The 24,558-nt window shown below is 43.6% G+C and overlaps 1 protein-coding gene across 2 annotated transcripts; it reads left to right on the top strand.

The window, feature by feature from the left end:
• The first annotated feature begins 40 nt into the window (after positions 1-40).
• C7H11orf54 (chromosome 7 C11orf54 homolog) lies at positions 41-23,066 on the top strand. Of its 2 annotated transcripts, XM_052189092.1 has the most exons (9): positions 41-166; positions 4,026-4,167; positions 9,165-9,263; positions 12,476-12,549; positions 12,700-12,801; positions 17,051-17,227; positions 18,086-18,235; positions 19,174-19,290; positions 21,491-23,066. In XM_052189092.1, exons 2-9 carry the CDS (start codon positions 4,113-4,115, stop codon positions 21,662-21,664), a joined length of 948 nt encoding a protein of 315 aa, XP_052045052.1. In that variant the 5' UTR covers positions 41-166; positions 4,026-4,112; the 3' UTR covers positions 21,665-23,066. The 2 variants fall into 2 exon arrangements, with proteins under 2 accessions (XP_052045052.1, XP_052045053.1); XM_052189093.1 differs by lacking the exons at positions 4,026-4,167; positions 12,476-12,549.
• Positions 23,067-24,558: the final 1,492 nt, after the last annotated feature.

A 24,558-nucleotide genomic window follows, 5' to 3' on the forward strand; every position in this document is an offset into this window, starting at 1 on the left:
GAGGGCACGTCAGTGGGCGTGGCTATGTGGTGGGCGGTCCTTGGGGCGGGGCTAACCGGGCTCTTCCCTTGGCCTGGAGCTATCAGAAAAGGCAGGCAGGAGACTGAACCTGTGTTCCTGGCTGGAAAGAAGGCATTCCTGCGAGTGTGAAGTCACTGCGGGTCAGGTGAGCGTCGGTTTGTTGTGGTGACTGAGCCCGCAGTGTGTCAAGTTCCCTGGCAGACTAAGGATGGCCTGTGCTACGTATGTGTGTACAGTACCTGTGCACACTGGCCTTACTTGTACTTTTTGACCCCTGCACAGTTTGCCAACAGTCTGTGAACCCTGCAACATTGTCTCTGTGGCTTTGCACCCATGCAGGTCCACTGGGACTAAGTTCTAACGGAACATTACAAACACCTTATTCAGTGGGTGACAAGGTCTGCGGGGAGAGGACATACGTTCTCGCACTTCACTATCCCTTGAGCTCTCATAGACAAACACATTTCAAATGTAAAGTTGTTGGCCTAGAGATATAGCTGGATTATAGAGAACTTGCCAGTGTGCATAAGTGTGCCCCGAGAAAAAACAAAACCAAGAAAAGCAAACAAAACCTGTGTATGTGGTTAGATCTGTACAGGGTCCTACGTGACTGACTAGACTATTGTGCAAAGCTGTAAAGCCAGCCTTGTGCTTGAACCCTATTAGTCTGTATATCATAACAATCTGGTATATCATAAATACTTAACAATTAACTAACAGACCACCTACTGTGTGCGATATATTTGGAAGAGAGGAGAAATCCAGCCTAGGAGGAAGATGGAGCTCAGGCAGGATCAGGTGTCCTGGGTGCTGCAGGGTTCTCTGAACAGTCTTCCTGGTGTCAGCTGAAGCGGCCATTTCTTCACTGCAGGTTCCGCTTACATCGGGTGCGTTCTGGATTCACAGACCGGCCTTTGTGTTTGTTGGTGTTGCGGCTGTTGTTCGACACTTGTGTCTCTATGTAGCCCTGAGGGTCCTAGAACTTGATATGCAAACCGGGCTGGTCTTAAACTCACAGACAACCTCCTGCCTCTGCACCCCTCTGCCCCTGACTTTGCCTTCAGTGCTGGAGCTGAACATGTGCACCAACATGCCTGGCTCCAATCTGCTTTTGAATTGTTTCTGCCTTGTAACAACTGAATGATCTTGGGTAAATCTGTTTCCTTTTCTGGACAATAATAAGAAGTACAATGTAAGTGTGTTGTGGATTTGAGAATTTTGAGGGGCTTTAAAGGGCATGACAGTTTCTGAACAGAGAGGCCTTAATATGGCCCTCAGCACGGCTGCCCAGTCACTCTGGTGCTTTCCATGTTGTTTCTCTTCCCGTTTGTCACCCTTCCTCTACCCCGGTTCTGAGCTATTGGCTCCCGCCACTCACATCAGGAAAGTAAATATTTGCCCTCATCTGGCTGGATGCTATGCTGGAGCAGCTCTGATTGTCTGTGGAAACCATTCCCTGAGGGTCCTCACTCTAACTCCACCCTTTACATACACATGTCCCCTGCTGTCGTCGGCATGAACATCTACATTTCTAAACCAGTTATTTGGGCTGGAGATGCCCATGGTTAGTTAGACTTTGTCTCCATTTTGGTAGTGATATAAAACAAACTGACTGGTTTTCCTTTAAGAAAGTAAAAAGTATAAAATTAGGGATATTAATGGGCAGTGGTAGCACATGCCTTTAAACCCAGTACTCTGTGAGTTCAAGACCAGCCTGGTCTACAGAATGAGTTCCAGAACAGACAGGACTGGACAGAAAAATCCTGTCTCCAGAGTCGGGTGAGGTGTTAATCTCATACATTCGTTGAACCCCAGCACTCACGGGGCTCAAACAGACCTGGGCCTTCTAGTGATCCTTATCTCAACAACAACAAAAAAATGAAAACAATCAGCAATGGATTAATATGCTGTTCGTTGTACAGATTTGGCATGTTCTTATATTAGGAAGTATCTCTGGTTCATACAGAGTGTGAAACTGTTAACATGGGGCATCTGGGTAAAGAGTGAGTAAGATCTATTTGTATACAATATACCAGTTTTAAACTATTTCAAAAAAAAATTAACATGTTTTACTTATAAACAATTAAAGACACTCAATTGAAAAATGTGTTTAGAGTAATTCAGGTATGGTTATAGCAGCTGAGACCCATCTTCAATAATTACTTATATTTCATTTGAAACACAAGAATGTATGTGTTAAATATTAAAGGACAATAAAAATGAATGTTTGGTAAAGTACTAAAGTGAATGTCACCTCTTTCAGCTACCTTAGAGGCTGAGGCAGGAGGATGGTTTGTGGAGACAATGTAGGGATCCTATATCTTAAAAGAAAAACTGTAAATATGAGGTGCTAAATATGTTCAGTGGCATGTTCATGGAATATGTATGTTCTGAAAGTGTGGTCAAAAGTAGAAATCGTAGGCCAGAGATGGCGTAGGAGTTACATGTGCAGAGAGGAAGAGAGAGCTGACTTCTGCAAGTTGTCCTCTGACCTCCACATGTGGGTTGTGTGGAGGCAGGAGGAGCTGTGGGCTGGGATTCCATTATGTAGACAGGGTATGAATCGTCTGTCTAAGGAGAAAAACAAATCAGAAGAAATCCACAGCAGTCTGAGGGACCCACTTTTCATTTGCTGCGTGAGCACTTTTAAAGCCAACCGTTCTGATTAAGGAGATGTTCCATTAACAATATTGAGTGCTAGCTACTCCCATGGTGCTCTGGGAGGCAGGGATGCCCTCTGTGATTTGACTGTCCTGTGCTGGGATTGGCCCTGCCTGTCACTCCCTGCCTGGCTCCTTTTCTTTCCCTGTATTCCCTCCAGCCGGCTCACTGAGCTTGCTTAGAAGGCCGATCTCCTGAACAGGGAAGTAAGTAATGAGTCTGTGTGCTCGTGTTTTGTAAAGTGTTTTTGCCCTGCATTTTTGGAAATATAGGATTATAATTGATTAAGTTACCAGATTAACTGAATGTTAAAAGTACTTACCAAGTAAGTATATTTCTTTAGAAATTAAAGTAAAAAAAAAAAAAAAGAGTTTCAGAATCTAATCATTCATAGGTTTCCATTTCAATTGGTAAAATTTTTCTCTTATTAAAATGGCAGATAAAAAGAATAATTCAAATGTAAACAAATGAGATTTGGCAACATGATTTTTTTTAGCTTCAGGGAAAAAAACAAAGCAAACTCCCATTATACTATTACAATGCCAGACTTTGGTGTTTTGTTACTACTGGGTAGTCAGGGCAGCATGATTGCCTGGTGGGTGAAGCTACCAATAAGTAGCTGAGTTCAGTCCTGGCATCCACATGGTGGAAAAGAGAACCGATTCCTACAAGTTGTCCTGTGCCTTCTACAGGTATGCTATGACACGCGCACAAGGACACACACACATACACACACACACACACACAAATAAGTGTAATATTAAAAACAATGTAATAACTCTAAGACAATTAACTTTTAGCTTAAATGTCAAAAATAGAGTAGTCTATTTTTGTGATCTATGATATGTGATACTGTGGACTGTACGGATTGTATAAACACACATAAGTCCATATTCTTAGACCATCTGTTAGAAAAGCTCAGGCTGAGGCCGAGTGGAGCACTCCATGAGAAAGGGCTTTCCTGGCACGCCTGAGCTCCTGCCTCAATCCCAGTACGGAACAAAGAGAAAGGAAATTAGAAAGTACAAAAGTATTAAGAGCAGGTTCATGTAACAGTACTGGGCTGGGGTGAGGCTGAAGTCCTGGGTTCCACACGCAGCACTGCCAGGAAGGAAGAGGAGAGCGGGAGGGAACGAGAAACAGATCAAAAGGAAGAGGAAGAAAGAACAGTCTGTAGGGCAGAGGTCCCTCAGCTCCTGCTCACATGGACCTGGCTGGAAGCTGTGTGAACTCTGAGTGGAGCCTTGAGCACTTTACCCTCCTTACGTAAGTGAACTCTGAGGAGATGGGACCTCGACGGCCTTTGCCTTCATCAAGTCACTAAGCTCTACCGTTGTCTCCAGAGCCCGGACTTGTGCTGCTGCCCTGTGAGCTCCCGTGGTGCTCAGCCGGCAGCCGCTGTGGCTGAGTAGCAGTGAGAGAGGAAGAGAATGGCTTGCACTGAGTTTTCTTTTCACTTGCCAAGTCTGGAGGAGCTTGCGGAAGGTAAAAATGATGTTAGCTTTGGGTCGTTGGGGTTGTGTTTAGCTTGTTTGTTTTGATTTTTCTAAGACAGGCTTTCTCTATGTATCCCTGGCTGTCCTGGAACTCACTCTGTAGACCAGGCTGGCCTCAAATTCACAGAGAGCCTCCTGCCTCTGCCTTCTCTCTTTAATTACCTCTCTATCTTATTGAAATAGTACTTTTGATTCAGAAATTTCTGCATCAGTATCCAAATTTCTATGTCTCAAAAAAGAAAAAAAAACCAAAGTTATGTAAGTTTTTTAAGCTATGTTATTTATAAACATTTACAATTATTATCCCATCTTTTTTATTATTTATTTATTTATTTATTTATTTATTTTGGTTTTTTGAGACAGGGTTTCTCTGTGTAGCCCTGGCTGTCCTGGAACTCACTCTGTAGACCAGGCTGGCCTCGAACTCAGAAATGCGCCTGCCTCTGCCTCCCAAGTGCTGGGATTAAAGGCGTGCACCACCACGCCCGGCTTATTATCCCATCTTGACCTTAACAAAATAGAAGTTATTTAATTCAAGATTTTTAGCATCACATGAAACTGCACATACTAATACCTTAAAAGCCAGTCCCGTCCCAACCCACGCACACATGTAGCAGATGTGTAACTTAGTCTTCATTGGGTCCCCAGCACGTGGAGCAGGGGCTGTCTGCTGTCCCTGAATTTGTTGCCTGCCTGCAGACCCCATTCCCCTAGTTGGGCCACCTCCTCTGGCCCCAGTGAGAGAGGGTGTGACTGATGTGTGTGTGAGGAGGAGGAGATACCTCTTCTCAGAAGAGAATGGGAGGGGGAGAGAGAGGAGGAGCTTCAAGAGTGAGGGGCCTGGGGAGGGGGAAGGGGCTGATGTTGGAACGCAAGGTGAATTAATTAATTAATTAAAAAGATATTGTTGTAGGTAAATTCAAATTTCATTTTGTTCCAACCCTAGCGTTGGCTCCTTCTCTGCTTATTTTCCCAGCAGTAACCACCATATCACTATTTATATGAATTACTCTCTCAGGAGTAACCACCAAATCACTATTTGTAGTGATATGAATTAGTCTCCCAGGAGTAACCACCATATCACTATTTGTAGTGATATAAATTATTCTTCCAGGAATAAGCTCAATAACACTATATAGAGTGATAAAAGTTATTCTTCCAAGAATAACCACCATATCACTGTTTATAGTGATCTTGTTGCTACCACCTTTATGTAATGAAAATTAGCAGAGGAACCCAGAGAGTTGTGCAATATTGACTGTATTCTTTAAATACAGTCTACTGGGGCTGGAGAGATGGGTCGGTGGTTAAGAGCACTGGCTGAACTCAGACGACCTGAGTTGTGTTCCCAGAACTCACATGGTGGCTCATAATTGTGTGTGATTGTTAGTTCTAGATGGTACGGTGTCTGCTTCTGGCCTCCTTCAGCGCCAGACATACAGGTGGTGCACAGACACAGCACTCATACATATTAAAAATAGATAAATAATAAAAGTCAAATAGTCTATTCTTGAGTATTGATCATAGTCTCAAATATACTTTGCATATTGATTCACTGACTGTCAGTTCACTACTTAAATTTCTCTGTGTGGAGTCTTTGTTTGTTTGTTTGTTTGTTTGTTTGAGGCAGTATTTGTCTGTGTAGCCCTAGCTGTCCTGGAACTCACTCTGTGGATCAGGCTGGCCTTGAACTCAGAGACCCACCCACCTGCCTCTGCCTCCAGAGTGCTAGAATTAAAGGCATGCAACACCATGCTCGGCTTTTTCCTTTCTTTTTTTATTTTGTTCAAACAAAAACATAAGAAAGTTCCCCAGTGTAAGCTAGAGAAGAAAAAAGATAGACAAATGCACCAATGAAGCCCGGAATGTCTGCATCTAAGCTGTCGTGTCTCAGGCTCTATTTTGTGGGATCCCTTTTCATGGTATGCTGTCTGAGAATGAACATGTTCACAGAGACTGGATCAGACGTGTACTTGGTCTTTGTTTTTTTGTCTGCATGTGTGTCTGTGTATCCTATGAGTGCCCTGTGCTTGCGGAGACCAAAGCTGTGCTGGGTCATCAGGAACTGGAGTTACACAGTTATCAGCCTCCATATGGGTGCAGGGGGATCGAACCTGCCTCCTCTGGAAGAGAAGCAATGCTTTTAACCACTGAGCCATCTCTCCAGCCCTGCTGTTTGCTTTTTTAATTGCTTGCTTCTTATTCTTTTTGATCCTTGAAAATATAATCCTTGTGGGGCTGACGAGATGGCTCAGTGAGTAAATGCGCTTGCAGCACAAACTGCGTGTGTGTGTGTGTGTGTGTGTGTGTGTGTGTCTGTCACACACACATACAGACACACTATAAATAAATGAAATACATATGTATATTAGAGTTACATCGATTTTCACTGTAGCAGTGTCCCTTCCTAGCCATGGAAGAGACTGTTCTTGTTGGCAAAGCTGTCATCTACTTAATTGGTCTCAGTCTTCACTAATAAGGAACTTTCTCTCTATGAACTTGGGACTAAACTGGTCTATGTAATGAATTCCAGGACAGCCAGGGATACATAGGGAGATACCTGTCTAAAAAAGCAGAATAAAATAAAGTTCTAGGAAAAAAAGGCTCTGGAATGTTAAGACTATGCTTTTCTACATGTGTATGACAGCACAGTGCACCTCCAATAAAGTATAGTGATTGTGAATGTGAGCACATGTGCCTGTGTGAGCACATGTGCCTGTGCCAGCACATGTACCTGTGTGAGTACATGTACCTGTGTCAGCACATGTGCCTATGTCAGCACATGTACCTGTGTGAGCACATGTGCCTATGTCAGCACATGTACCTGTGCAAGCACATGTTCCTGTGTCAGCACATGTACCTGTGTCAGCACATGTGCCTATGTCAGCACATGTACCTGTGTGAGCACATGTGCCTGTGTGAGCACATGTGCCTGTGCCAGCACATGTACCTGTGTGAGTACATGTACCTGTGTCAGCACATGTGCCTATGTCAGCATATGTACCTGTGTGAGCACATGTGCCTATGTCAGCACATGTACCTGTGCAAGCACATGTTCCTGTGTCAGCACATGTACCTGTGTGAGCACATGTGTCTGTGTCAGCACACATGCCTGTGTGAGCAAATGTGTCTGTGTCAGCACATGTACCTGTGTGAGCACATGTACCTGTGTGAGCACATGTGCCTGTGTCAGCACATGTACTTATGTCAGCACATGTACCTGTGCAAGCACATGTTCCTGTGTCAGCACATGTACCTGTGTGAGCACATGTGTCTGTGTCAGCACATGTACCTGTGTGAGCACATGTACCTGTGTGGGCACATGTGTCTGTGTCAGCACATGTACCTGTGTCAGCACATGTACCTGTGTGAGCACATGTGTCTGTGTCAGCACATGTACCTGTGTGAGCACATGTACCTGTGTGAGCACATGTGTCTGTGTGAGCACATGTACCTGTGTGAGCACATGTGTCTGTGTCAGCACATGTGCCTGTGTGAGCACATGTGCCTGTGTGAGCACATGTACCTGTGTGAGCACATGTGCCTGTGTCAGCACATATACCTGTGTGAGCACATGTGCCTGTGTCAGCACATGTACCTGTGTGAGCACATGTGTCTGTGTCAGCACATGTACCTGTGTGAGCACATGTGCCTGTGTCAGCACATGTACCTGTGTGAGCACATGTACCTATATCAGCACATGTAACTTGACACTCAGATTAAATATGTTCAGTCCTTAGTAGGCTCCCTCACGGACCTTCCAGGCAGCCTTTCTACCCCAGAGATCACCTTAGACACCTGCCTTTGAAACACTTAAAGTGGGGTCGCGGAGTCTCTGCTCTTCTATCTGGCTTCTTTGGATTGCACTGTTATCTGACTATAATCACCACTGAACCTGTGGCAAGAGATTCCTTTTATTGGGTGTTTTGAAATCCCCTCAAGAGAAAAGAGCTCTCACCTGTGGGCAGTCTGTTTCCTTCCTGTATCTGCTAGTTGCTGTGAAGAGACACCAGGACAAGACAGAATAAACCTTCCTTCAAAATACGTTGTTACACTTACAACCTGAACTTACTTTATCAAAAAGAATAATGGACCCAGGGCTCAGTGAAAACACCGAGGCAGCTCCTATAAAGAAGACATTTAACTGGGGCTCGCGTACAGTTTTAGATGGTCAGTCCATGACCATCATGGAGGGAAGTAAGCAAGTATGGTGCAGGAGCCAAGAGATTTTACATCCAGATATAGGACAGCTGGCTGGAAGAGAAACCACAGAGCCCACTCCCAGAGACATACATCTTCAATAAGCCACACCTCCTCCAGCAAGGCCACACCTCCTTCAACAAGGCCATACCTCCTCCAGCAAGGCGGCCCCTTCTAATCCCTGTCCATATGGGGGCCATTGTTTTTCAAATCAGCACCCCAAAGCTAGCTAGTAATTATGGGTATTTGTCTGTCAGAGAGTACATTATGTCTTCTGAGCACGTCAAGGTCTAATTTTATTCATCAGTAAGATTATTCTGGGGCTGGAGAGATGGCTCAGTGGTTAAGAGCATTGGCTGCTCTTCCAGAGGTCCTGAGTTCAATTCCTAGCACCCATATGGTGACTCACAACTATCTGTAATGAGATCTGGTGCCCACTTCAGGTGTGCATGTGCCCACACAGCAGAACACTATGTTAAATAAAAAGTAAACTTAAAAAAAAAAAAAAGATTGCAAGAAGTTAAAAAAATACTAAAAAAAAAAAAAAAAAAAGAGCACTCCTGGGTTGGTGGTTCAGGTCAGAGGTGGACTGTGTGCTTTGTACTTAAGACCTGGGGTCCTCTCTCTCTCTCCCTCTCTCTCTCTCTATCTCTGTTCCCCTCTCTCTTTCTTATAATGTAAGTTAAGATTGTGAGTGTAACAAAGAAACTTTGAAGAATGATTTAGTATATGGTGGCCAATTTCCTTACCTAATGTTAAATATCTTCTTTGTGTGTCTTGTATTAGTTTTGCAGAAGGGGCTAAAGGATAACTTTGCTGATGTCCAGGTCTCAGTGGTTGACTGTCCAGATCTAACCAAGGAGCCATTTACCTTTCCTGTAAAAGGTGCGTAGTTAAAAAAAAAAGTTTTTGGTTTTCAGTCATACATTTTTAGAAGCCAGTATTATTTTCCTCTATGAATAAAAGCTATTACTACAACTTTCAGACATCATATACATAATCTAAAATGAAGCAAGCCTCTTTTTAGGCCTTATATTTGATTATCTATTAAATACTTAGACGTCTTCCAGAAATTTGCCAATGAATACTGGTTGAGTAAAGCAGCTCCAGGGTGACTGACACCTGGGTCAGATGCATGTGACTGCAGCATTCCAGGACGCTCGCTCCAGCTCTCTGTTGAAAGACTGGAGCTAGGGAGAGGCGACTGGAGCCAGGTAAACTCCGTGTGAGTCGTAATAGAAAGTCTAACCTCTGTCTTCTGCCCTGTGACCATGAGGAATTAGAGCATAGTGCAGCTCCTCTTCTTTTATGTTAATTGGCATAGCTAGCTGGTTACAAAGTAATCTGCTTGGGAGTCTTAGACATTGGTCTGAGTGTCTATTCATCCGATTACTTGGACTAAGCCCCATAATGTCCCACAGCCTTAGATACATTAACTAGGAGTGTGTGGGAGTCTGCCAGGTTCAACAGTCTTTGACTCAACACCTTGCAACTATTAGAAGCCATTTTGGAAACATTTATTTTATACGTACTCCGTACTTTGTATGTATGTATGACTGTGTACCTTGTATATGCCTGATGCCTATGGAGGCCAGAAGAAAACATCAGATCCATGTGGACTTACAGATGGTTGTGGGTTCTGGGAACTGACCCAGGGCTTCTGGAAGAGTGAGCCAGTGCTCTTGACTGCTGAGCCGTCTCTCCAGCCACAGTTCAACCCTGCGGATGAACAAACTAAGATCAAGTCTTATTTTCCTCCCCCTTGTAATCGCCCGTGGTTTCTGGTTTTCATTTTGAGAGTAAATTACTCTTTTCTTCCTTGTTTCTCCAGCTGTCTCTGTGTAGAAGACGCTTTGTAATGTTTTGCAGGATCTTTTCCCCTTGCATCCACCTACTTTGTAGAATCGTTCCAAGTTTTTCATCTAACCTTGCACTTTTAACCAGGATCCAGCACCTTTGAAATCTCTGTCTCACTGAGATCTCTAGAATCTCCTGTTCTGTGTACCACATTTCTGCCGAGGGCTTCCTTCCTCCCTAGTCCCTGGACAGCTATGGTTCTCTAGTAGTTCCACCAGCCTTCAGCATCTTGTCTGTCACTCAGTACACAACCTGTACACAAACTCTTCCCCAAACACAGAAGGCACTTATTAAGACTTTTTTGCATCTCTCCTCTGCATAACAGCAGGGTGATTAAATGTGCTTCACTTAATGATAACCTTGAAAGACTTTTTTTTTTTTTTGATTTTGTTTTTTCAAGACAGGGTTTCTCTGTATAGCCCTGGCTGTCCTGGAACTCACTCTGTAGACCAGGCTGGCCTCGAACTCAGAAATCCGCCTGCCTCTGCCTCCCAGAGTGCTGGGATTACAGGCGTGCGCCACCACCACCTGGCCTTGAAAGACTTCTTAAGTAGATGATAATAAATTTCTACTATACTTTAAAAAGTGCCTTCCCTCAAACTGCCTCATTGTGTTGTTCTAATACTAAAAATGTCAGTAACGGGGCTGGCCAGGGCACTGATTGTACTTCCATAGGACCCAGGTTCAAATCTGGAGGAGGAAAGGCCCTTGCTGTCACACCTCATGAGTTCAGTCCCAAGCAAGAATCTGCACAGTGGAAGGGAAGACCCCACAGGTTGTTTTCTGACACATATGCCCTTACTGCCACACAGTATAAATAAATACAGGTCATGAGAACAATGCAAGTGGAAGGACTGGAGAGGTGACATGGGGGGGAGGGAGGGAGCAGCTCTTCCTGCTGGAGCACGAGGGCTTGAGTTCAGATCGCAGAGCCCACATAACACCTGGAGCAGCCATGCTTGTCTGTAAGGCAGCAGCACTCAGGCAGACAGGGAGGACTGCGGCGGCTCACTTCAGGTGCAGGGACAGACCCGCAAGGAGTAAGGCGGAGCGAGATGGAGCAGCTCACCCAGGCTCTTTCTCTGGCTTCTGCTTATGGTATATATGTGCAGTATATGCACATAAATGTGTTTGAATATACTATACACACACCACACTCATGTGTACACATATACAATAAAAATCAGTCAATTAAAAATGTAAATAAAGTACAATATAAAGTTTAAATTATTTAGTTTAAATTTAGTTTTAATAGTTTAACTTGGATTTTAAAATGTAAGTAGATAAAAGGGGTTGGGAGAACGTCATCTTAGTAGTACAATTTATTTTTACCCCTGAGTTCAATCCCTAGCACAAAGCAAACAACAAACCTGCACAACTACAGAAAACACGCATAGAAACTTGCTAGTACCTAAAGGTTATCTATCATTTGGTTTTGGTTTTTTGTTTTTGGTTTTTGGTTTTTTGGATTTTTTGTTTTTTGAGACAGGGTTTCCTTGTGTAGCCCTGGCTGTCCTGGACCTCACTCTGCAGACCAGGATGGCCTCAAACTCAGAAATCCGCCTGTGTCTGCCTCACAGAGTGCTGGGATTACAGACATGCACCACCACCGCCTGGCTTCATTTGTTTTTTGTATAAACTTACTTATATAAACTTAAAAAAAAATTTCAGCATGGGTCTAAAGAACAACATTCTGCCAAAGGAAAATGTTATAAAAATTTAAAACTATGGGGCTGGAGAGATGGCTTAGCAGTTGAGGGCACTGATTGTACTTCCATAGGACCCAGGTTCAAATCTCAGCACCCACATGGCAGCTCACAACTATCTGTAACCCCCAAATCTGAAACTTCCACACAGACATACGTGCAGGCAAAATACTAAATCCACATAAGATGGAAATAAATTACAAAAAACTTAAATATACAACTTATACCCAAAAAGAATACTTTTTTTAAAAATGAAAATGTACCTAGGGGGATTTTTAAAGGATCAAGCAAATGAGTTCTAGCAACTCTACCCAAAAGTTGGCCCCTGCCCTCTTAGAAATCAGTGGTTGGTTTGCCTCAGAGTCATGCTCAGGAGTTTACAGCAGAGCCGAGCAGGGACCACCTGGCCCTTTTTATCTCTGCTCCTTCCAGCTGAGATTCTCCCACAGGTGTTCCTAATAAATTAGTGTCCTCTGGAATTTTATACTGGAATGATATGTTTGCCTACTTTTAAGATGGCTTGTGTTTTTTTAGGCATCTGTGGGCAAACTAGAATTGCAGAAGTAGGAGGTGTGCCTTACTTATTGCCTCTTGTAAACAAAAAAAAAGTAAGTATGCTTTTATTCTCTGTATTCAGACTAGAAACTGGGTCGGCCCACACCAGCGAGTGTGGCAGGCAAGAAAGCTAGTGGTCTGTTGTAAAAAGTAAATCAGGAAATTCATATGGTACAGCTTCAATAATTTTCTCCTTTTTATAGGTTTATGACCTAAATGAAATTGCAAAAGAAATAAAGCTGCCTGGAGCTTTTATCCTTGGAGCAGGGGCAGGTCCATTTCAGACGCTTGGATTCAATTCTGAGGTCAGTGTGTAAAGAGCATTGCTTTATTTTAGTCATTTGACATTTATTCACAACCTTTTTACTGGTCTGTCAAAATTTACTTTTAGCTGGGAGTGGTGCCTCCTACATGTGTTCTAGCATTTAGGAGGCTGAGGCAGAGGGATTGTGCAACTTCAAGGTCATCATGGGCCACATAGTGAGTTCCAAGTCAGTCTGGTTACAGTGGGAGAGCCTGTGTCAAGGGAAAAACAAAAACAAAAACCACCTCCTTTATGAGTGAATTGTAAGTTGTTGATGTCTCTTCAGATTTGAGCCCAAGTGGACACTCCAAATGGTCCAGTGCTAATGAAGCGCCTATTTTACTTTCAGAGTGTTTAGAGAATAGGTTAAACACAAAGGTGTGTGCATGTTTATTATGTATGTGTGGATTATGTATAGCATGTATGTATATATGTATGTAGCATGTTTGTATGTAGTGTGTATATATCTGTGTAGTATGTATTATATATGTATGTGTATGTATGTGTATAATGTGTATGTATTAGGTGTGTAGCATGTACATTTATTATATGTGCATGTGTATTGTGTACATATATGTGTGTATGTATAGTGTGTAGTGTATATGTATTACATGTATTATGTAGTATCTGTGTAGTATGTATGTGTGTTTGTAGTGTGTTATGTATGTGTTATGTGTATTATGCATGTATGTATATGTGTGTTGTGTGTAGTGTATGTGTATAGTGTGTAATGTGTATTATGTGTTTATGTATTATGCATGTATTGTGTATGATGTGTGTATGTGTGTATTGTATGTCTATGTATTGTACGTATATGTTTTTATAGTGTTATGTATGTGTGTAGTGTGTGCTATGTATGTATATAGTATATTATATGTATAGTGTATTATGTATGTGTTTTGTGTGTGTATATTATGTATGTGTGTAATGTGTATATAATGTGTGCATTACTGTGTATTGTGTGTGTATTGTGTGTATATATTGTGTGTAGTGTGTGTATATTGTGTGTGTATATTGTGGCTGTAAATGGTATGTACATGTATTATGTCTGTATATATATTGTGTGTACTATGCATTTATGTATTATGTCTGTGTATTGCATGTATTATGTATATGTGTGAATTTTGTATAGTGTGTTATGTGTGTAGTATATTATACGCGTGTGTCATATGTGTGCATTATGTGTGTATGTATGCTATATGTATTATGTATTTATATGTGTTGTGTGTACATAGTGTGTATGTATTTATGAGTGTGTCTGTGTGTGTGTGTTATGTGTGTTCTTGTTTCTGGAAGCAGAGTCTGGCTATGTAATCCAGGCTGACCTCATACAGTCATCTTTCTCTGCCTATTTACTTCTGGATTGCCATGTCCACTTGAGGCCTCATGATTTTTTTTGTTATTGTTGTTGTTTTTGTTTTGTTTTTTGAGACAGGTTTTCTCTGTGTAGCTCTAGCTGTCCTGGAACTTACTCAGTAGACCAGTCTGGTCTCAAACTCGCAGAGATCCACCTGCCTCTGCCTCCCAAGTGCTGGGATCAAAGGCATGAGCTACCACCTGGCTCATGATTTTTCTTACATATCATTGGATCCCTCACATCTCTGTAAATCCTTGCTGTCATATAAGGGCAACTTTGGGTCCAAAGAGGAACTCCATGATAAAAACTAGATAGTAGCCAGACATGGTGGGGCATGCTTTTAATTCCTGAACTCAGGAGGCTGAGGCAAGCAGATTTCTATGAGTTCGAGGCCAGCCTGATTTCTGTACTAAGTTCCAGGTCAGCCAGGGCTGTTAAACAGAGAAAACCTATCTTGAAAAACAAAAAGAACAACAAAAACATAGTAAGTAACCACTTTTTGGCTACTTACAAAAATAAATGGCTGGAACTGGTGCCAGTCGTGCATGCTGTATGTGGTGTGTTATAATGTGCCGTGTACCATTTATACTAAACATGGTGTGTACTACCTATGCTATGTGATGTGACTGTCACTGTCCACATCTCATGATGAGATGGACCACCTTTCTCTTATAACGTTATCAGATAGGGAGTTGTTCAGAAGTTACACAACTTCTCTTGCAGAAGCAGTGATAGAATTTTCCCAGTGTGCAAGACCGAAAAAAAGTTAAAGTCTAAGATTAGACATTTTGAGCTGTTCATGATGGCTCACTCCTGCAATCTTAATATTTGAGAGGCTGAGAAGGATTACTATAAGTCTAAGATCAGCCTGGTCTACACAGCCAGCCAGGACCATAGAATGAGATCCTGTTCTAAATAAATATACAGACAGACGTTTTGTCAGGTGTCGTGGTGGACACAGTAATCCCAGAGTTCAGGCAAGAGGATGATATCTAAGTTTGTGAATTCCATGACAGATAGTCTTCACAGCAACTTACTGGGATACACAGCAAGGGGCTGTCTCCAAAAAAGAGATGCTGTGAACATTTTCTATGAGTGGGATGGAGAGGTGGTTCAGCGGTTAAGGCCCCCTTCCTGAAGGCCCAGGTTCAGTTCCAGCACATATATGGCAGCCCACAGCTGTCTGTAACTCCAGTTCCGGGAAATCAGTGCCACCTTCTGACCTCTGTGAGGACCAGGCATGCCACACATATGTGTGGGCAAAGCACATACACATGTAAAATAAATGAATCTAAAAGGAAATTAGAAAAGCATTTTACGAAATGTTTGTGTTGAATGTCCACAGCTATGACAGAATAATGGCAACAGACAGTTGGAAGGAGACACTCTTGTTCACAGTTTCAGAAGTTTCCATCCAGGGTTGTTTTCCCAGGTGTTCTGAAGGTTTGTGGAGATAACACAGTGAGGAGGACATGGTGGGACACAGCTGCTTCCCTTCCTGCAGCTGGGAAAGCAGACAGCCAGGGAGCAATGAGAGACCACTAACAATTAGCCTAGACACAGTGCAACTTAGAAAACTGTCAACCTTAAGATAGCACTCCTGCTCCAAAGACTGGCACTCCCTCCACACTCCCTCCAGCTGCAAGGAAGAGGACTCCCCTTTCTTCAAGGATTCATCCCCGCTCAAAGTAACTGTGTTTGCCCAAGATAACCTGTAACCTTCCGCTGAGCCATGAATTGCCGCTGATCTCCCCATTCCTTATGACATAGATCACAGCCTGAACATCCCCTCCCCTTTTTCTTTATGGTCTGTTTCTTTTTTCTTTTTTTTTTTTAAATATTTATTTATTTATTATATGTAAGTACACTGTAGCTGTCTTCAGACAAGAGAAGAGGATGTCAGATCTCTTTACGGATGGTTGTGAGCCACCATGTGGATGCTGGGATTTGAACTCATGACCTTTGGAACAGCAGTCGGTGCTCTTACCAGCTGAGCCATCTCTCCAGCCCCTATGGTCTGTTTCTTTAAAAAACCCCAGTGGCAGCTGCTCAGGTGGAACTCCTCTGTCCCTGCTCAGACACAGGAGCGGCTCAGTGCACTGGAGAATTAAGCCTCATGTGTTTGCATCAAGAACAGTCTCTCGTGAATTTTTGGGGTGTTGTCCTATCCCAAGACTTGAGTGAAGATTTCCCAGGATTCAGGAGTCTTTCAGCAGAGCCCCTTCTCCCTAACCCCTGCATCCCACAGACAGGTTCGGGTGCTGCTGAGGTGGCCCTAGGGAATGGTCATGTTGTCTAGGTACCGGTTTGAACTTGGCTGGGAACATAAGCCAGTGGTAGAGCCTTGTCTCAGTCAGGGTTTCTATTCCTGCACAAATATCATGACCAAGAAGCAAGCTGGGGAGGAAAGGGTTTATTCAGCTTACACTTCTACGTTGCTGTTGATCACCAAAGGAAGTCAGGACTGGAACTCAAGCAGGGCAGGAAGCAGGAGCTGATACAGAGGCCATGGAGGGATGTTCCTTACTGGCTTGCTTCCCCTGGCTTGCTCAGCCTGCTCTCTTATAGAACCCAAGACTACCAGCCCAGGGATGGTACCACCCACAAGGGGACCTCCCCCCTTGGTCACTAATTGAGAAAATGCCTCACAGCTGGATCTCATGGTGGCACTTCCTCAACTGAAGCTCTTCTCTCTGTCATAACTCCAGCCCGTGTCAAGTCGACACACAAAACCAGCCAGTGCAAGCCTTGTCCTCGCAGGAACCGCCTGCATGCTATCTCCAACACCACTGCAATGTGTGACTATAGTGGGAAAGACCTAGGATGCAATCTCCCAATGTCTGAAAGAAAAAAAAAGTAATTATTGCACTAACACTGATTTGTTTCTTTCCAGTTCATGCCAATTGTTCAAACAGCAAGCGAACACAACCGACCTGTAAATGGAAGTTACTTTGCCTGTGAAAATCCTGCAGATGGTGAATGCCTGCTGGAGAAATACAGCCAAAAATATCATGATTTTGGATGTGCACTCCTGGCTAACCTGTTTGCCAGTGAGGGCCAACCTGGCAAGGTGATTATGCCCATAAGAACATAGCATTCTTTACATCTTCTCAGATAACTAAATATGAGCTTTTATTGTTTTCAATATAGTTCTCCCAAGAAAATCAGATGAGCCAATGCAAAGTTTTTATATGGCCTACTTAGTTAAAAAAAAAAAAAAAGATTCAGAATAGTACAAGGAAAGACAAAGTCTTTTTAAAACCCAAAGTTAAGAATATTTACTTAGTAAACAGAGCATCCATTTGCTCTACTTTTCTGAGTAAAAGGTAACAAGATACAAATCTCAGATATTTATCACTTGCATGAAGCAATAAAATATCACCCCTACTTAGCAGGTGGTAGCTAGGCATTTGTTTGTTTCAGAAGGACACTGAGCTAGTGTTGGTGACAAAAACAAGAAGCTGACAAGGAGGATGCATGCCTGGTTGATCTCAGTATTATCCCCAGTGGGGACCTAGATCTTGAAAGGAGAGAGCCTTGAGAAATGAGATAGCGGTGTAAAAGTACCCCGGAAAATAGGGAAAACCATTACCCTAGGTGAATCTCTTTAAGCCAGTAACCCTTACATTTTCTGAACCACTTTGGTCTCCAGAGTTCAGAATAGGACTCAGCTCAGAACTCATGAATAAGATTGTTGGAGTCATGTATAGCTGGTGTGTGTGTGTGTGTGTGTGTGTGTGTGAGAGAGAGAGAGAGAGATTAAGACTCACAAGGAATGAGGCATTTCAACTCTCATCTTTGTGTGCTGAGCAAATAAGAAGATTTACCTTTACCTGGTAGCAGTGACTTTATACTGGTACATTTAGGTAGATATCTACATAGAATTGCGTAGTTTATGCAGTTATGTGCACCATTTCACCCTTTGCAGGTCATTGAGGTGCAAGCCAAGAGAAGAACAGGAGAACTTAACTTTGTGAGCTGCATGAGGCAGACTCTGGAGAAGCACTATGGCACCAAGCCTGTAGGGATGGGAGGCACCTTCATCGTGCAGAAGGGAAAAGTCAAAGCCCACATCATGGTGAGCGCTCTCTGCTGCCTGCATGGACACAACAGCTAGCTTGCCACAACCTCACTACATAGATCGCATTGCCTTTGGATTGACAAGCCTCAGCCTGCTAAGTACTGTCATTACAGACATATACCACCATGCATAGTATAAGTTTTTACTTTACATTTGGCCCATAAACCATAACCAACCCTAATGTCAGAAAATCATCCGTGTTTTTGTACATTTTCTGTAGATTGCAGCTGCCGCTCTCTCTTTTTCCCATTGAAGGAAACTTTTATATATTGTGCAGTCTAGCTCCATCCATCTCTGCGCATGCGTGTGTCTAATTCCCCTTGGCTGGCATGGGCATTCTTGTTGAAAATCATTCACCCAGAATGGGGAGGGGCTGGGGCTATGGCTCAGTGGTTTTATATATATATGTAGGACTTGCCTAGAGTGAACAAGTCCCCAGGTTCAATTCCCAACATCGCAAAAAAATTAAATTAAAACCACACATAAAATGGAGAACAAGAATGTACAACAAGTGGGCTGGAGAGGTGGCTCAGCGGGTAAGAGCACCAACTGCTCTTCCAAAGGTCCTGAGTTCAAATCCCAGCAACCACATGGTGGCTCACAACCATCCGTAATGATATCTGACGCCCTCTTCTGGTGTGTCTGAAGACAGCTACAGTGTACTTACATATAATAAATAAATAAATCTTTAAAAAAAAAAAAAAAGAATGTACAACAAGAAGGCTGAATACCTGTGGAAAGAAAAACAGTAAGGCCTCACCTCATTAATTAGGAATAAGCTTTAGGGTGTACAGATTGGTTCACATGTAACTGATACCAAAGTGCACTCAGTGAAAAGTATAAAACTTATAACAATGAGATCATACTTTTTTATTCTCATTATTTAATTTTCATTAATATTCAGTGTTTTCCTGTTTAACAAGTTCTTATTTCAGCCTGCAGAATTTTCTTCCTGTCCACTGAACTCGGACGAAGCTGTCAATAAATGGCTAAACTTCTACGAGATGAAGGCTCCCTTGGTTTGTCTACCAGTGTTTGTTTCCAAAGACCCGGTGAGTCTTTCATCTTCCTTTTATACACAGTGAAAATGCTTGGTGGGGTACTCGCTCTTTTAATATTTATTTATTTATTTATTTTGTGTGTGTGTGTGTGTGTGTGTGTGTGTGTGCATGTGTGTGTGTGAGCGTGAGACGTGCTACAGCAAATGAGTGGAGATCAGAGAACAACACCATGTGAGACACACAGTAGGAAGGAGAGAACAACAGTACGTTTGGCTTGGCAGCACTTTTGCCACTCATCCTGCCAGCCTCATATTGTATTAGAATGAGGTGATTTGGGTTTTTGTTATTTAAGCCTGAGGATAAGCCATGAGTACTTTGGAGGAGAAGCTGGAGTACAGCCAGAAGCAGGGACATCTGCAGAGTCCAGAGTGGAGGTGCCCCTGAGCCACGGGAGGAGGGAGTAGGAGGAGGGGGAGAGAGAGGAACCAGGTGCAGCAGCCAGGAGGGCAAAAGTTAAAAATAGAGCGGGTCACCAAAATGGCTTGATTACGTACGAAAGAGCCTCTGGCAGAAGGGCGGCCCAGCCCCGGGCTGGAGAGTTGGGGTAGAGGGCAGGGTGTGGCAGCCATCCCTGTGACAGAAAAGGACTGAAAGACCCTAGGAGAACCTGGCAGCCGGCTGCTTTCATATATTAAATAGCCATTTGTCCCAGGTTTGAGACCTAATGTTTTGGCTCTCCTAGAACTCACCTTGTAGACCAGGCACCAACTGCCTCTGCCTCTCAAGTGCAGGAACTAAGGGCATGTGGTATCGCGCCTGGCTTTTTTCTTAGAATGTATGCATCAATCCAGGCCACTAACTCTTTGTAGCCAAGGATGACCTTGAACCTCTGATCCTTCTGCTCACAGTTTCCTCTTCAGTGTTGAGGTGACAGGCACTGCCACCATGTCCAGTTTGTGGGCATCATCCTGAAAGACAGGGGATGGGTGGCTTTCTACACAGAGTGTTTGGCAGAGCAGACTTACCTTCAAGAAAGTAAAAGAGCAGGCATTTTAAATATCACACAAGTTGGGATACTATTCAATAATAGAGCTGGTGTGTTGGAACAAGCCTTTAATTCCAGCATTCTTTAGGATCTCTGTGAGATTAGACCATCCTGGGCAACACAGTGAAATTGGTCTTGAGACAAATAAAAAACAATAAATAATAATAAAGTACAATATTCAGGTCTCTTGCCATCCTGCCCCCAGTCCTAATGCTGCTACATGCCAGATCCGGAGAGTGTCTACCAAAGTCCTGACTGGTGGGCCTTTCAGGCAGTGACTGCTGTCTAAGATCTTGTCTTTACGAGGCTCCACAGTGATCAATTAAACCAAGGACAATGTTCTATAGTAGTAGAAACACTGGAAATGTGTCCATTGACACAGTGAAAGCCTGAGCAGAACGCCACAGAGGCATCAGAGAAACCAAAGCGCTTACCCTCTCACAGGCAGAAACTCCAAGCCATATTGTAAGTTTGTAAAGAAACAAGATTAAGTTGTATTCCTTTTCTGTGTATGGATGTTTTGCCTGCATGTATGTCTGTGTACCACATGTGTGCCTGGTACCCCTGGAGGCCAGAAGAGGGCATCAGATCCCCTGGAACTGGAGTTACAGATGGCTGAGAGTTGTCCTGGGAATTGCACATGGGTCCTCTGGGGATTCGGCCAGTGCTCTTAACTACTGAGGCATCTCTCCATCCTCCTGCATTGGAAGTTTTGGAATAAGCAATATGCAGCAGTGTAGAAAGTACAGTTTGAATAGAAATGGTGAAAGTCTTCTTGGAAGGACACGGAGGAAGGTGCTGCCTTGAAGAAAGAAATGAAAACGAGGCCCAGTGCGCTCTCCTGATGGCACGGGCTGTTCCCCCGCAGCCTTGAGGTTCCTTAGTGTGACTCCATTGCTTACTTAAAACTGGTCAGCTGCAGGTGTAGCTCAGATAGAGCCCTCACCTGGCATGCAGGAGGCCTTGAGTCAGAGACCCACCAGCACTACAAAAGTCAACGCTGGTTTAGGGGTAGATGCTGTGATCTGTCACTCAGACGATGCAGTAGGAAGGCGGGGAGCTCAAAGTGAGTGTCAGCCACAGTGCGTTCCTGCCTTAAAGAAAAGAAAGCCATTAAGAAGTAACAAAAGGCTTCTCTCCTTCCCCTGCAATACACTGTGTTCAAAATGACTTGACTCCATACTAACAGACCGCCTGCTGTCCTAGGGGCTCGATTTGCGCCTGGAGCACACACATTTCTTCAGTCACCATGGAGAAGGTGGACACTACCACTACGATACCACCCCAGACACAGTGGAGTATCTTGGCTACTTCTCACCTGCACAGTTCCTCTACCGCATTGACCAACCCAAAGAGACCCATGCCTTTGGGAGAGATTAAAGCAGCTGGTTGAATGGTTAGCTAAGGTTAAATTACTAACCCAGCAACTGATAGTAATTAAAAAATACAGTAGAGGACCAGAGAGAGAGACAGACAGACACAGACAGACAGCACTTCCCTAGAAGCCAAGGCCCTACCTTAACCCCAGCACAACTAATTAAAGTAATATCACTACACGAGCACTATTTTTATGGCATTTGAAATGCAAGGATATGGACTTATGGCACGAATCTTCATGTGAGGGAGAGTATTAGGGACATAGATAACTGAGATGCTCACTTTAGTAAACCAATCTTGTGTCTTTATAGCCCAGCAAAGTCTACCTTCTCTTCATACCACAGATATGAATATGAACAGGGACCTTCCATTATTCCTGCTATCTGGGAATAACTGACATTTGTGTGGCATTACTAAATGTTTCAAGTTCACCCCACAAGGGCTAAGGGATTATTACTGAGCATTAGACGCAACGGTGTGGACTCTTTGCCCCGCCCCCCCCCCCATTTTAAGCCCACTCTGGAAGTTAGTATACTATGTTCTCAGCACTCGGGACTACCCACACTCAGACGTCTGCAGTGGCCTTCCAAGGTTAATAACATCGATTAGCCAGACTCTACCTGAATGGGGTCTCTATCCAACAGTTTGTACCTTAGTAACTGTTTGCAAGGTAAGAAAGAAAAGAAAGAACAACAAAACACAACACCAAACACGTCTCCATCATGAGATATAACACAACTTACTCTTAGTGTGGTGTTTTAAAGAGACACCTTTGTACCCTTTCTTTGGCTATATAGACTGTTGAGAGAATGAACCACAAGAAACTGGAATTCCCTCAGGACTTTCATGCCAGGAGAAGGAAAAGGCTGAAGCCTGGTACCACTAGAGGAGGACATCTTCCAGAAAGAGATGTCACATAGCTGTCAGGACAAACGGGAGCCTGGACAGTGATGGTGGGCAGGGCCACAGCTTGGCCTGCTTGGTTAGGTACACCTTGTGCCTTCTTTCTATTTAGCCCTGAACCTCAGGCTAGGACCACCATGAATTCTGCAGGATGCTGGGGGAGGGGTGGGAATCCAGAGACCTGTTTGTTCCTCTTTCCGAGGTGACTACATTCAAGAAATCTTTTTGTGCTTTTCAAAAGATATTACACTGAGTGCTGATGGTTAGCATATGGTGATGATGGTTAGAAATCTTCTTGCTGTTCTATATCACAGAACATGTGATGATCATTAGCCAGAAATCAACTTTCCAACCTTCCTAATAGCAATAAGATGTGGGTTTAGGAACTCTTTAGAAATAAGCTCTAAATGTTTTCTTATTCTTTATTTTGTAATGCACATGTATTATTTTTAATTAAACATGATTTTTGAGGTGAAACTGAATAAAATCATTTGATACTGTTTTTTTCTTCTCTCTCTCATTTGTTTATTGAGACAAGAGTTTCTCTATGTAGCCGTGGCTGTCCTGGAACTCCCACTGTAGACCAGATTGGTCTTGAACTTGAGATCTGCCTGCCTCTGCCTCCCAGGTACTAGGAATAAAGGCATGTGCCACTACTGCCCAGCTGATCATCTGATAGTTTCTTTAAATATCTTACTCAACAAAAACAATATTACTGGGTTGGAGAAATGGCTCAGTAGTTAAGGGCACTGACTGCTCTTCCAGAGGTCCTGAGTTCAATTCCCAGCAACCACATGGTGGCTCACAACCATCTGTAATGGGATCCCATGCTCTCTTCTGGTGTGTCTGAAGAGAGCTACAGTGTACTCACATATACATATATATTCTTTAAAACAACAGCATTACTATTTTTTAAATGTGTATGTGTGCTACATGTTTGCATGTCCACAACATAAGTGTGCATGCACATGGAAGGCAGAGGTCAAGCCCAGGGTCTGATTTCTCTCCACCTTAAACTCTGAGGCTTGCAGACTCACTAGGCCAGTCAGGCAGTGCGACCCTGTCTTCACTGGGAATGCATACGAGCCGCCACACCACCCAGCTTTTTATGGGGGCTCTGGGGATCCAAGCTCCGGTCTTCACACTTGTGCGACGAGGGCTTGATCCACTTCTCACCCAGCCTGGTGCTGGTGTTCTCACCTCACTTACCCTGTACTCCAGAGCTGAGGGAGGTGTTAGCTTACCACTGTAGCACAGTGCCCACGTAAGCCTACAGTAAATGTTTGTTGGGTGGGTGGATGATTGTGCCAGGTATATCACTAGTTTCTGGGATATGTTTAGTTGGAGAACCCAAACAAATATTATGTAATTAACATATTAATATGTGAACAGAAATACAGCAGGGGTGGAACATAAAAAGAATTCTATTTCCTTGTGGGGTCCCACACTGAGAGGATGGATTCACTTCCTTAATATGATTCAACTATCAAGACTAATGAAATCACACACCCACAAGGTATTAATCCTGATGTAAGGAAGGTTTCTAGAGAGATCAGGAGAGCTACTAGGCCTGTCTTGAAAAAAAAATGGCCCGACAGAATAAGGAATGGCTGGCTTTAATAGTTCCTGTATGAGCTTTGAATTTCCCACAGATATCAATGGAGCATCGGGTGCTCTTGGTTTGTCAAGTGTAGGTTTAAAGGCTGCCTGCAGTTAAGCAGGCGCCGGAAAGCTGGCTCGGCAGTGCTTGCTGCTCTTCTAGAGGACCTGAGTCTGTTCCCTGCCTCCCACATCAGGCAGCTCACAACTGGCTGTAACTACAGCTGCAGAGATGCCCTGGCATCCACGTGCACGTGGGGAAGGACTGCCAGGTGAAGAACCGGTACTCTTCAGTGTTCCGCTGGCTAAGCGCTCTCTGCTCTGCCCTGATGGAAATCCTGGGTAGGCAAGCTTGTTACATGTTGGTCTCCAGAAGCTTGTTGCCCTCAATGTGG

The sequence above is a fragment of the Apodemus sylvaticus genome, chromosome 7 (assembly GCF_947179515.1).
Source record: "Apodemus sylvaticus chromosome 7, mApoSyl1.1, whole genome shotgun sequence".
In the NCBI taxonomy this organism is placed as follows: Eukaryota; Metazoa; Chordata; class Mammalia; order Rodentia; family Muridae; genus Apodemus; species Apodemus sylvaticus.

Bases quoted from the DNA above. Each gene is read 5' to 3' on its own strand.
- C7H11orf54 (XM_052189092.1), top strand. From the start codon at position 4,113: ATGGCTTGCACTGAGTTTTCTTTTCACTTGCCAAGTCTGGAGGAGCTT. The intron at 12,550-12,699 runs GTAAGTATGCTT...TCCTTTTTATAG, and splicing joins CTCTTGTAAACAAAAAAAAA to GTTTATGACCTAAATGAAAT. The intron at 19,291-21,490 runs GTGAGTCTTTCA...CTGCTGTCCTAG, and splicing joins TGTTTGTTTCCAAAGACCCG to GGGCTCGATTTGCGCCTGGA.